This window comes from Cynocephalus volans, chromosome 5, assembly GCF_027409185.1.
Source record: "Cynocephalus volans isolate mCynVol1 chromosome 5, mCynVol1.pri, whole genome shotgun sequence".
In the NCBI taxonomy this organism is placed as follows: Eukaryota; Metazoa; Chordata; class Mammalia; order Dermoptera; family Cynocephalidae; genus Cynocephalus; species Cynocephalus volans.
The window spans coordinates 30,118,890-30,132,946 of record NC_084464.1 but is presented as its reverse complement, the minus strand read 5'-3'; the positions used below and the strand labels follow the sequence as shown (position 1 = coordinate 30,132,946).

Below are 14,057 nucleotides of genomic sequence, written 5' to 3'. Positions count from 1 at the left end.
GAGTGGATAGAGAAGATGGCCTAAAACTGAACTCTGCTAACTTAAGGGAGTGGCAGGAGTAAAACCTTTGAACAGGTTATCTTTTAAAGGAGCAACCAGAGAGGAAAAACAAACTACATGGCTCTGGTTGCTTCTGAGGAGGAATGATTTCAAAGGAACAAGACCAGAGGTCTCAATAGGAAGACAAGCAAGACATGAGGGAGGCTTGAACCAGAATAGCAGTAGAAGGGTCAGAAAAAGGGATTGAAATAGATTTGAGAAATGTATAGGGTAGGAGGAACCATCTATCCAAGCTAATCAAGTAGACAGTGGAACCACCAACTAAGACTACAGTATGAAACTCAGAAGAGAAGTGTGGGTTGCAGGTACAGATTAAAAAACTGTTTTGTTGATGTTTGAAACCATTGGAGTAGAAGAGAGCTTGTCAGAACAGTGGAGCAAAGGTGGAACCCCAGGGAGCAATTTTGTTGGCAAGATGGAAGAGAACATATGTGTCATTCAGGTAACTGTGGGAGAAGTGACAACATTTGGAGATCATTTAGAGAAGTAAGGATAGCAGAATCAGTGGCTCCACTCACCACTATTTCTTCATACATTGTGCCTTGCTGAGCCATTTTTCCTGTGCTACTTCTCCCCACAAATGTGCTAGTTCTGCTTAAAGATTTATAACCTCTGTGAATCCTCCTGCCTCTTAGTAATTTCTTCCTTCTTTGCAAACTTGTTTGAGATCATTTTGCACTTGGTGATGGTGCTACTATGCTTTTATGTTTTATTTTCACCCTTGTAGACCATGGACATGAAGCAACACTTTATTCTTCTGTTCCCAGAACCCAAGTATATTATGGTGCACAAAAAAAGTCTGTTAAATGGCTAACATATAACAGGAGTGTTGTGAACATAGTAGGTGTCAAGTTGAATTGTAAAGTGGATAATAAAACGCTTCCACACAAAAACGATCATTTCAAAGACAGAGTCCTATTCTTTGAAATCTTGAAATTAATATGTACTGTGGCTATGTATTTTATGTGTTAGGATATTGCTTACAGTTTGCATCTTATGTCTTAAAATGCTGTGCTGTTTGAAGGAATTTGACAAAGATTCTTAAGGACAATTTAGTCTTTTAGCACCTATTTTGTGAGCATTTTTTTAAAAAACACAAGAGTTCAACCTTAGGGTCAAGAGGGAGTTCATTACTGAGGAAGATTAGTGTGAGCTGCTCATTTATAAGGTTAAAAGAAATCTGAGAGGTCTGTCCTGTTTTTAACAATGTGATGTTCATAATTCTGGCATTTTTTTTGTGTTTTTATAGGAAACATTAGTAAAAATTGAACACTTAAATTGAATACTTAAACTCGTGTCATTAAAATGCTAACATAATATAAATTAACATTTTTATGAGTTTCCTTCTTATTTTTTAGGAAGTTCAGAACCTGCTTCAAGTAGCAGCACTATACCTGTCTCTCTGCCTTCTGGAGGCTGTCTAGGATTGGACAAGTTCAAGAAACCAGAGGGAAGCTGGGACTGTGAAGTGTGCCTCGTGCAGAATAAAGCAGACTCTACCAAATGTGTAGCATGTGAAAGTGCAAAGCCAGGCACAAAATCTGAGTTTAAAGGTAGGGTGATGGCGAAGTGCCTGTTTGTAATGCCATTTTTAAGTGAAATATTTGCATACAGCTTTAATTTTTAAATTATTCATCTTCTATTCAAAAATCGTGTAAAATAGGGTATTGTCCTAAGATCTTTTTGTTCACCTCTATCTCTGAATTGTTGTAAAGTTAGATTAGTTGCGTGTCAGCACTGAGGTATCTTTTCTGAAGCTGGGTAAAAAACTGTGTTACTGAACTTCAGAGAGTTTTTTGTTTTTGTTTTTAACTGTTAACCCCCTCGATGAATTTTCAGACTCTTATTTGACTGGGAATTTATACTCCTAGAACTTTATTGTTACTAATCCAGGCTTGAGCTTTGGTTTCCCAGATTGTGTCCCAGAAAAAAAGCTCTCAGTATTTTACTATGTAAATATAAAGAAGGAAAGTCTCTCAGAGTAATTAATGCTGAACTATCTGGAGGCCAAATTTTCAACTTTTCATATGAATTATTTTAATCATATAAACATTTCAGTCAAAATTTTGATAAAAGCTGGGAAAGAGAAGAAATTTTTAGATCTGAAAGATGAGTCACGGAGAGGTGAGAAAGGTTTTAATCTATAAGAGAATAAACCTACAAGGGAATATGTAGATTAAAAAGTAATACCAAGCTTTATCTACTTTGTAATTTGCCTTGGGCTAGTGGCTTTTAAGTTGTTTTTTTTTTTTTTACTGCAATCCGAAAGTCAGAAATAAACTTTTATATTAGTGGGTCACACTGTATGTAAAACTTTTATTTCAATCATACAGACAAATCCACTGTGGATTTGTCTTTATGATTGAAATAAAAGTTTTACAAATTAATACTTATCTTTGATGTATAAAGTGCCCGGGCATCTTCTATTCTATTTCATTTTAAAAGAAAAATGCTGGTTGTAGCCCACTAAATTAATTGGATGACTAATGGGATACAACTGGCAGTTTGAATAACGCTGCGTTGGGTGTTTTAGAAGATCACGGTGCCTTCCAGTCCATTTTAACTCATTCTGTAGCTTTTACTTCATGGTCCCTTTCCCATATTCTCTACCTATAGTACAGTAATTTATACTTTTAAATATGTTCAGTAGATCCCTTTAAGGCAGAGGTGATACTGGTTAATTCCTGTCTTTGTCACCTTTGTTTTCAAATTTCTGTCCAATATCATTTAGTGTATTTTAGAAGTCATGTGGATAGCCACTTGCCCCAGAGATGGTGATATAATTTTTAAACTAAGTTTCTCTTAAAGAAAGAAGATGTGGTGGGTGGGTAATCATTAAAGAGAGAAATCTGAGGATGAGGGCTTATAAAGCTTGTCTTTGTTTACTTATGGATAAGCAGAGTAATACATAAATATCTTGGCATCTTTTAATGACTTTTTGTTTTGAGCCAGTCAGTCAAGCACTTCATTTCTAGTTTCTTTAGCTACAGAAAAGCATTATGAAACCAAGACTTTGATCTTGTCAGTATAATATTGTTTATAAATATTGCTTCAACTCGTAATTCTTCTGGTTTTTTGATGCTAAAATTTTTTTAAGTGCTCGAGTACACATTTCTTCACAAGATTTAAAAATCAAGAAATTGTGACAAGGTTCACAGTGTAAAAGGCTATCTCTTGTCTCTCATTGGCTCATTTTCCAACCTTCTTCCCTTCCCTCCTCCAAAGGTAATAGCTCTGGCTAATGCCTTCTAAATCTTTCAAAGTTTTCCCATCCTAAGCAAACATACTCTTATTATGTATGTTCTTATTTCTTTCTACCTTGTTAGAAAAGGTTGTATACTATTCTCCCTTTCTGCCCCCTTGGATTTTATCATGGATCATCTGGGACAGATCTTCATTCTTTATTCTCCATTTACAGCTGCCTGGATCACATATGGTATTTTGCACATCTGTGAGTTTATCTTTAAAACAAAGTCCCAGCTATAGAATTTTTGGGCCAAAGGATATATGTGTTTGTAATTTTTGGCAAATATTGGAAAACTGCCCCATACAAGTTTTGTACTAATTTATACATCTGCCTATAATGTGTAAAAGTGCCTGTTACTCCCAGCCTCATCACCAATACAAACTATTAAACTTTTTTTGATATCTGGATGTCACTATAGTCATGAGGATTGAAATGTAATTCTTATACTGAACTTGGTTCATGTTTACTGCCATTCATAATACTCTTCAAAGTTGGCCTTTTCAAAGTTATTCCCATTTCACTTTGGCTTTCAAGGTTTACGTTTTGTTTGCGGGGATAAGACATTAACTCGGTGTCCTTGTGATGATGTCTTTTCTATTTTTGAAGGCTTTGGCACATCATCTTCACCTTCGGACCCAGCAGCTTCATCCTTCAAATTTGGTATCCCGTGTATCCCATCATCCTCGTCTGGGCCTTCTCAGACGTTAACAAACACTGGAAATTTTAAATATGAAGGTCAGGGAGGATTCAAAATAGGTGTGTCATCTGATTCTGGGTCTATAAACCCCATGAGTGGAAGCTTTAAATTTTGTAAACCAATAGGAGAGTTTAAATTTGGAGTTTCATCTGATTCTAAACCTGAAGAAGTTAAAAAAGACAGTAAGAATGAAAATAATTTTAAGTTTGAACTTCCTTCTGGTGTAAGCAACCCAACTTCTTTACCTCCATTTCAATTTGGGATGTCTAATCTTGGGCAGCAAGAAAAGAAAGAGGAACTACCTAAATCTTCATCTTCAGGCTTTAGCTTTGGTACAGGTATTATTAACCCTACCCCTGCTGCTACTAATACCATTGTGACCTCTGAGAATAAGAGTAGCTTCAACTTTGGAACCATAGAAACTAAGAGTATCTCAGTGGCTCCTTTCACATGTAAGACATTAGAAGCAAAAAAAGAAGAAATGCCTGCCACCAAAGGAGGGTTCACTTTTGGCAATGTGGAACCTCCGTCTCTGCCATCTGCCTCAATGTTTGCTTTGGGAAGGACAGAAGAAAAACAGCAAGAACCTGTTACTTCTACTTCTGCAGTTTTTGGGAAGAAAGCTGATAATGAAGAGCCAAAGTGTCAATCAGTGTTTTCCTTTGGGAATTCAGAGCAAACCAAAGATGAGAGTTCTTCAAAGTCAACGTTTAGTTTCAGTATGGCAAAACCATCTGAGAAGGAATCTGAACAACCAGCAAAGCCCACTTTTGCTTTTGGAGCTCAAACCAATACCACAGCTGGTAAGTATTAAAAATTTTTTTGCAAGGTGTCTGATTTCTCGACAAATTCAACAAGTCAGGGTATGGTTTATACTGATCACAGTTGAGAGAGTACCAATAACAGAACTTTTTGGAACATAGACGACAAGTATAATTAACCCCTGAATTTTGAAAACTAAAATCCTGAATTAAAATGAAATAGCATCCTTAAAAGTTAAAAACATGATTGGTGAAATAAAGTCATTCTGTGGGCTGAGTAGCAGGTAGAACATAGCTGATAATTAGTGAATTGGAATTTCTCAGTAAAAAGAGACTGTTCCAATTAGATCCACAAATTCCATTGGAATAGGAGTGTTAAAAAATGAGAACAGTGTGGAGGAAATAAATATCAAAGAAGTGACAGAAGAGAATTTTCTAGATGTAAAGAAAAATATGGTCTTAAAAATGGAAATGACCCATTCATTGACAAAGATCAGTGAAATTTTAGGACATCAAAACCCAAAACCCTGAGTGCATCCCTAGAAAAGCTGTTTGCCACAAATAAACAGATATCAGATTAGTATCAGACTTATACTGGCAACATCAAGGGCTAAAAACAGTAGAGCAGCGCCCTTAAAGTGAAAATGGTCTTGAACCCAAAATTCTGTAACTAGCCAAATTTGTTCAGACATAAAGGCAAAAGATAGACATGCAGAGAATCAAAAGTTGAACACCCATGAACAGTTTTGAATAATAAATTGGAAACAAACAAAATGAAGAATTAACCTCAAAAAAGAAAAAGAGTATGGAATTCACCAAATATCTGTGAGCAGTTTTTTTTATCTATTGAATATTTACTTGGAAATTTATATCCTACAAAGAAAAATATACCTGCAAAGAAAATCAAAACTAAAATTAAATATCATTTGGAAAGGAACAAAAATGAGATAGGATCTAATCAGATTTGATTAGGAAATTTCTACACTGTGTTAGACATTCTCTTAATCTACCTCCCATTAGCTAACCTGAAAGTGAGCCAGCATGCTCCTTTTTCCTATAAATCATACTCATGCTCATAGCATACTGTGACTAGCCCTGTCTAGTGTGCAGTATTGGAATGGAGATATTATTGGAATAGTTTTAAAAAAACATCTTCAGTAAGGTGGCTGGATTCAGTATCACTGTATAAAAATCAAAAGCTTTCTTCCAGATTAGCAATAAATAGTTGGATGATATATCTCATTTGTGTTTTCTAACATTTCTAATTTGTATTTTATAACAGCAACAGAACTTGTAACGTGCTGAATAATTAAAAGAATATAAAAGATACTTGTTCCTGAGTGAGAATATCTCTCCCCCCCTAACACCCAATAATTTCAGTTCTTAGAACAATTTTTGTGGAGCTTGACAAGCTAAGCTGGTTCTAAAAATATACAAGAAAATTTGGGGAGAAGGGAGGGCACACAGGCAGGTTTGCCCTACTAGTATTAAGCCCTATAAAGTTACAATAATTAAAACAGTCTAGTAACAATAATAGTAGAGGAAACAAGTGTGTGTGTATTAGGAAATTTAGTGTGTCCTAGCAAATGAGTGTGCAGAGGATGCAGTAGTCAGTGCTGTGGCAAAAATTGGCTATCCATTTGAATAAATTGAAGTTATGATCCTGCTACATACTGAAATGAATTGCAAAATTAAATATATAACAGTACATCTATCTTCCACTATTTGAACTTGTTATCCAGCACAGTGTCCAGTTAGATTTGGATTTGAGGAACACTTTTATTTTCATTAATCAGAGTGCTGAAGGCCTTCCTATGAAAGACAGAAAATCTATATGTCATAAAAGATGGGTATGTTTGTGTCAAAATTTAGCATTAATAGATGTCCGTTCAATAAAAGAATCTATATAAATCATTTAATATTCTGTTTTCTAATGGGTTCTTAGATTGTAGGGTGTAGGAAAAAGTGCTTTCTGAGGTGATTTGTTCTTATGGATTTATGTTTGTTTCTTAATTTGTCTTACAGATCAAGGCACAACAAAGCCAGTTTTTAGTTTCTTGAACAATTCCTCTAGTTCAAGTACACCAGCCACTTCGGCTGGTGGTGGCATATTTGGTAGTTCCACCTCTTCTTCCAATCCACCTGTGGCTGCCTTTGTGTTTGGACAGGCCAGCAATCCTGTGAGCAACTCTGCCTTTGGTAACTCTGCTGAATCCAGCACAACTCAGTCTTTGTTATTTTCTCAAGACAGCAAACCAGCAACCACATCCAGCACAGCTACAGCTGTCACCCCATTTGTCTTTGGTCCAGGAGCCAGCAGTAATAACACTGCAACCTCTGGTTTCAGCTTTGGAGCTACAACCACATCTAGCTCTGCAGGTACATTTACAAAAAAATATGTACATTGTAGTTAGATTGGCTTTAATGATATGTATATATTGATTCTTAGAAATAATGTAGCAGGTTATCACAAAATGGCATAAATATCCTCAGGTCATCTATACCAGGGATGTTAAAATTTTACTGTGTACATTTCGTGTTCAAGTTTAATATATTTAACTCTTAGGGAGCAGTTTTTCTAATCTTGCTAAGTGTGTAACATTTATTGTTTTTTTGGTTTTTTTTAAACTAAGTTTAAAACCAGACACAGGAGGTTGTTTTCTTAGACATCAGTGTTCATTTTGCGGTATATATACATGTATACGACATTAGGCAATTTCTGCATATATTACATTTATGGTGGAAGATCATTGTCTTAGATATATGCCTTTACCAAAAATTGTTAGCTGCAAAGGTGGGGAGTCATGCTAATTGAAGTTTTTGTTTATGTGGATTCTGTATGTTTTACTGAAATAATGGTACAGAGAGTCATATTCTTAATTACCATTCAAAATTTGTCTTGATAGGAATTTGGTTAACAAAGGAAGAGTCTGACAGGAAGCTTAAGATTTACTTCTAGGTTTACAGAAATTTCTTAAGGATTATCTCACTGTAACCATCATGGTGATTGGTGTTTTTTTCGGCCTTCAGGATCCTCCTTTGTATTTGGCACTGGACCTTCAGCACCATCTGCCAGTCCAGCATTTGGTGCTAACCAAACCCCAACATTTGGACAAAGTCAAGGTGCCAGCCAGCCTAATCCCCCAGGCTTTGGATCTATGTCATCTTCAACAGCATTATTTTCTGCTGGTTCTCAACCTGCACCACCTACTTTTGGGACAGTGTCAAGCAGTAACCAGCCTCCAGTATTTGGTCAGCAGCCTAATCAGTCTGCATTTGGCTCTGGAACAGCTCCTAATTCCAGTAAGTGTGTACAGTGATGTATTTTGTGTCTGTACTTAAGTTCTGTGTGTCTTAAAAATATTTTTCTTTGAACTTTGAAACCATGTATATGTTTGTTTTTTTAATAGTCTCTTGTACTTGGCAGAATAGAGAGGTATATGCTTAGATTTATCTATAAACATCCCCAGCTTCATGCAATTACAGTATTATTTACAGTATATTTTAAAGTGTTATTTCTTACTGTTTGGCTTAGGTATGGAATTCATTCAGTCCCATTTCTCCTCCATTCTGAATTTTGGGGCTTTCTAGCCTGGACTTGAACTATATTTTCTGATCCTCTTTATGATTGTATTTACTTCAGGGAGTTAAAAAACCAGTTCCAGTACTCTTTCCTGGGACAGTTCACCTAAATTGTCTAATGACACTTTCTATTTGGTAATGATACTAGCCTTTCCACTCGATTTACATATTTAAACAAAAGTCCCATGACTTTTTTTTTTTCCCCCCACAGCTGGCAGGTTTGGGGATCCAAACCCATGACCTTGGTGTTATAAGGCTGCTCTCCAACCAACTGAGCTAACTGGCCAGCGCCCCTTGACTTTTTTAATATGACAAATCAGGACTGGCCAGTTAGCTCAGTTGGTTAGAGAGCACCCTTATAACACCAATGTAAAGGGTCTGGATCCCCAAACTGGCTAGCCACAAAAAAATCCAAAACAAAACAAATTATGCTGCATTGTAATGATATATTTCCTCAAAATTGCACTGTTTGACATTTTTCTAGTTGTGAAATATAACCTCATATAGAAAACGGCATAAAACATAAATGGACAGTGTAATGTTGAAGCAAATATTTCTGTAACCATGACCCGGAAGCCCTCACGTATCTTTTAAATTACATTCCTCTCCTCTTTTCACTCTAATGGTAAACACTGTTTTGTGTCTTCTGGTAAATCACTGTTGTTTGGGTTCTATTTAAAGTTTAACTACGTTTATCTCTAGAAAATAAAGTTTTGCCTCATTTTTATCTGTATAAATGGAATCTTACTGCATACAGTCTTTTGATTCTTCTTTCACTCTACCTTAGGTTTGTAAGGTTCGTCCATGTTATTGAATATAGTTTGTTCATTGTCATTGCTGTAAATTATTGTATGAATATACCATAGTTTATCCGTTTACTGTTGATGGATGTTAGAGTTTTAAGTTATTAGGAAATGCTGCTGTGTACATTCTTGTATATGTATCTTGAGCCATGTATACATGTTTTTCTAGAGTATGTACCCTACAGTGGGATTGCTGAATTAAAAGGTGTGTACAAGTATATGTTATACTTTAGAAGATAATATAGACTTTTCCTGGTGGATCATGCGAATTCACATCCTACCCACAATTGTATGAGAGTTTTCATATTTGGATTCTGTTTGATTTCATTTTTTACGTGTGAATTCTTTTTAAAGGTTTTTTGGCTATTTATCTGTTTGGTTGTTTGGCTTTTGCTTATTTGTAAGAGTTTTATGTATTCTGGATATTAGTACTTTGTTGGTATATGTAGCAAAATTTTTCCTGTTTTGTGACACATATTAACCATTTTAATCAGGACTTTTTTTTTTTTTTCCAATGTAGAATTGGAAAGTTTAGATTTCTTTCACACAGGTAACATTTCCCTTTATCCTCCTAGTATAGAGATCCTGTGTGGTTAGATCAAATCCTATATATTGCTGAGCCATATAGTGTACTATGATTTTATCTGTGATTTAGTCCCCCTTCATCTGCAATTTCACTTTCTATGGTTTTGTTTTTTGCCCTTCCAGTTAGCCAGTCAAATGTGGTCTGAAAATATTAAATGGAAAATTTCAGAAATAAACGACTCATAAGTTTTCAATTGCACACCATTCTTTTTTTTTTTGACCGGTAAGGGGATTGCAACCCTTGGCTTGGTGCCATCCGCACCACCCTCAGCCAGTGAGCGCACCGGCCATCCCTATATAGGATCCGAACCCACGGCCTCGGTACTAACAGCACCGCACTCACCCGAGTGAGCCACAGGGCCAGCCCTTCAAATGCACACCATTCTGAGTAGCATGATGAAATCTTGTGCCATCCTGCCTAGGACGTGAATCATCCCTTTGTCCAGCATACCCTTAGTATGCTGCCTGTTAGTCATATAGTAGCCAACTTGGTTATCAGACTGACTGTCATGGCGTTACAATGCTTGTGTTCAAATCACCCTTATTTTATTTAATGATGGCCTCAAAATGCAAGAGTAGTGATGCTGGCAATTCAAATATGCCAAAGAGAAGCCGCAAAGTGCTTCTTTTAAGAGAAAAGGTGAAAGTTCTTGACTTAATAAAGAAAGAAAACAAATCATATGTATACTGAGATTACTAACATCTATGGTAAGAATAAATCTTCTATCTATGAAATTGTGAAGAAGGACAAAGAAATTTGTGCTAGTTTTGCTGTTTACCTCAAACTGCAAAAGTTACTGCCATGGTATGTGATAAGTACTTAGTTAAGATGGAAGAGACATTAAATTTGTTGGTTGAAGACATGAACCGAAATGTGTTCCAATTGGTGGCATTTTGTTGCACCAGAAAACATTGAGCCTGTATGAAGACTTCAACAAGGATCCCCTGAAATGAGTTTTGCCAAGCCATTTACTGCAAGAGATGTATTTATAGGAAAAAAACATAGTATATATGGGGTTCAGTACTATGTGCTGTTTCAGGGATGCACTAAGCGTCTTGGAATGTATCACCTGTCGATAACAGGGGACTACTGTACAAAATTTTGTTTTCTCTAACAATCAACAACTCCCTCTCATTGTTAACATTTTCTTTGTGCTTATCACTAGTTAAAGTTTTAACTCTTGTCAGTTGTTTAAATCTCTTCTTAGTATTTTTTTTTTAATTAATGTATTTTAATAGCAAACTTACAGGAACAGCACAGAAGACAGGTAACACTAAAAACATGTACTTGCATGTAGGACAACTCAGAAAAGTTATAAAAGGAATCTACTGTATGATAAAAATGCTACAAATATCATTTAGTTGCTGTCAATAAGAAATTTACTTGTTTTAAAAAGAATCCAAATGCTGGCATTGCCCAGAAAAATTTAACAGGTTTATTTATAATTGCTATAAAGTTGAACTGCTGAAACTTGTTCACTGAAACAATTTGACTTGCATTGATGCTTTACGTCCCCGCATTTATATTAAAAATACACACAGAAATGAAAATGGAAAAACTGCCAATACCTGATTTCTGTCCCCTTTTTTTCCACTTGCAACCATATACTTAGGTACCTTTTGAGCCCATGGAAGAAAATGCCTAACATTCAGAACTACCAGTAACAGGAAGAAGAGTTTTTTTTTTTTTTTTTTTTTTTTTAGAATTAAATGTATCCCATCATAGTGGATTCTTATGCACGTTCTCCACGTATGTGGCGTGCTAGCTGGATGTCTTTTGGCATAATTGTTACACGTTTGGCATGGATAGCACACAGGTTGGTGTTTTTGAAAAGGACAACCAAATAGGCCTCACTTGCCTCTTGCAAAAGCTCTGATAGCTGCGCTCTGGAAGCACAGATCTGTTTTGAAGTCCTGAGTAATTTCTCGCACCAGACGCTGGAAGGAGAGTTTGCGAATCAGAAGTTCTGATAACGTTTAATTTCATGAAGTGCCACGGGTACCAAGCCTGTAACGATGAGGTTTCTTCACCCCTCCGGTAGAGGGCGCACTCTTGCAAGCGGCTTTTGTAGCCAGTTGTTTCCTGGGTGCTTTAGCACCGGTCCATTTGTGGGCAGTCTGCTTTGCACGATCCATGGTATAGAGACCTCCTTACTTACCCCCTGCCCCTCGGGCTGCAGCTCGGCGAGCAGGAGGCGGCGCTGGCCTTAGAGCCATGGCGGCGCAGCGGCAGCTGCGAACACCTCTTCTCAGTATTTTTAAACACATTGGTGGTTTTTCAGTATCTGAAAGAACTTTTCTCACAGGGTCTTTCTAACTTTTCCTCCCACCAGGCTTCCTAGTCCTGCTGTTAAACTGTCTTGGGGGGATCTCTTTTTACCATTATCTTGGAGATTCCGTCCAGCTTCTTATAGGGACCTCTGTTTCCTGGGTGTCATGTCTTTTTCCTTCTTACTCCCTTGTTTTCGATAGAGCACATCTCCAGTGATTTCATTAAGGGCTTAAGGGAAGAACATTTTGAGGCCTTGCTTTTCTGGGAGGATCTTTATACTGTCCCTACGTTTGGTAAGATTTTAGTTGATATTAGATTTAGGTTGGAAATTATTTTCTTAATTTTGAGGGTATTTCTTTATTGTGGACTTTGAGGTTTCTAGAGTTGCACCGGAAGTCTTTCTTGATAGTTGCCTTTTGACCTATTTGTTCTTTTTTTTTTTTTTTTTTTTTTTTTTTAAAAAAGATGACCGGTAAGGGAATCTTAACCCTTGACTTGGTGCTGTGAGCACCACGCTCAGCCAGTGAGCGAACCGGCCATCCGTATATGGGATCCGAACCCGGGGCCTTGGTGTTCTCAGCACCGCACTCTCCCGAGTGAGCCACGGGCCGGCCCCTGACCTATTTGTTCTTTCTGGAATCTAGTGAGAGTCTTTTCTTTTGCCTTCTGTGTTCTGACATGTCAGGACATGCCTTGGTATGGATCCATTTTTATCCATTGATTGTTTAGGCAATGCAGCAAGCTCTTTTGTGAACTTCAGTTCTTGGAAATTTTCCTGAATTATTTCTTGAAGATTTTACCCCTCATTCTTTTCTTCTCTATTCTCTTTTTTCCACCTTGTGTCTTTTTTGTTGAACTTTCTGAGGAAATTTCTTTATCTTTTACTGCCCCTTCTGTTGAGATTTTACTTTCACTCTTACGATCTTTTAATTTCCAAGTGCTCTTTTTTGTTTTCAGGATTTTTTTTTCTTTTTATATCCCTGTGGTTTTGTTTCATGGATGTAGTGTTGTTTGTTGGTCTCTTGAGGATATTAATGATGAGTTGTTTGGGTTTTCTTTCCCTTAAAGTTTTGCTTCCATGCTCAGTCAGTTTTCTCCAAATTGCTATTACTGTTTTGGTCTGTTTCTTATTAACATTGTCCTCAAATGTTTGATGCTCCTTGACTATGTACTCAAAGTTTTACGAGTGTGGAACACCTAAATACCACTTGGAAATCCTTTGCACATTGATAGGGCTTAGAGATCTTGAATTTCATTGTAGGCTTACCTGGTTTATCTAGTTTTACTTTACCTGAGAAAACCTGGATGTTAGTGTTTTTAGCTTTTTCCTCTTAGTCTGTCAGATTCCCCAGAGAAGATATTTCCAGACTCCTGCATGGAGAGTGTCAGGGAGCTCCTGCTTGCCAGTGTTCCAGGAGCTGAGCGAGGGAGGACGGCTGGACTTCTCAGTATTACTTAAAAAACCTGCTCTTGATCTCCCCATATTCAATATGACGTTCTTGACTGTAACTGTGCGTGGTGTCTTCTAGACCAGAGAACTCTCTGGAGACTAAACGTCCTTCTGCTGCTGGGGTGGAAGAGGAGAATTACCGTCTCGTTTGATGTTGGGAAGGGATTGATCTAATTACCTGCTGCTTAAACAGATAATCTCTACAGATAATCCTTCCTCTTTTTTTTTTTTTCTTCTTCTTCCCCAGTCCTTCATTCTCACTTCTAGAGGTGCCTGGAACCTTTTGGGTACATTTAGTGTAAATGGAATTGTTTCTGTGCTTTTCCTGCTGCTAGTTTAGTATTCAGCTCCAGTCAGCCTTCCAGCCTCTAAACTTTTGTTGCTGTTGTTTCCTCTGCCTCCATCTTTGTAAAAATCCTTTTAGTAGTGTACTTTTCAAGTTTGTCGATTTTACTATCTTTAACCAGAAGTCCACTCTACCCTTTTTCTTGGTCATGGGTAAGTCGTGTCACTTGTTGGAGGTGTCAAGTATGTATTGTGTGCCAGAGGAGAAAATATTTTAGGTTTTTTTAGACTAAGGGACCATAAGAGATCTTAATC

At 36.9% G+C, this 14,057-nt stretch overlaps 1 protein-coding gene across 3 annotated transcripts in view; it reads left to right on the top strand.

Annotated features, from left to right (window-relative positions):
* NUP153 (nucleoporin 153) overlaps positions 1-14,057 on the top strand; it is an 80,227-nt gene that overhangs the window by 64,220 nt on the left and 1,950 nt on the right. For all 3 annotated transcript variants that reach the window (XM_063096715.1, XM_063096714.1, XM_063096713.1), the window contains 4 exons: positions 1,419-1,613; positions 3,914-4,807; positions 6,791-7,144; positions 7,796-8,068. In XM_063096715.1, coding sequence (XP_062952785.1) covers positions 1,419-1,613; positions 3,914-4,807; positions 6,791-7,144; positions 7,796-8,068 — 1,716 coding nt within the window. The remainder of the gene's footprint in view (positions 1-1,418; positions 1,614-3,913; positions 4,808-6,790; positions 7,145-7,795; positions 8,069-14,057) is intronic.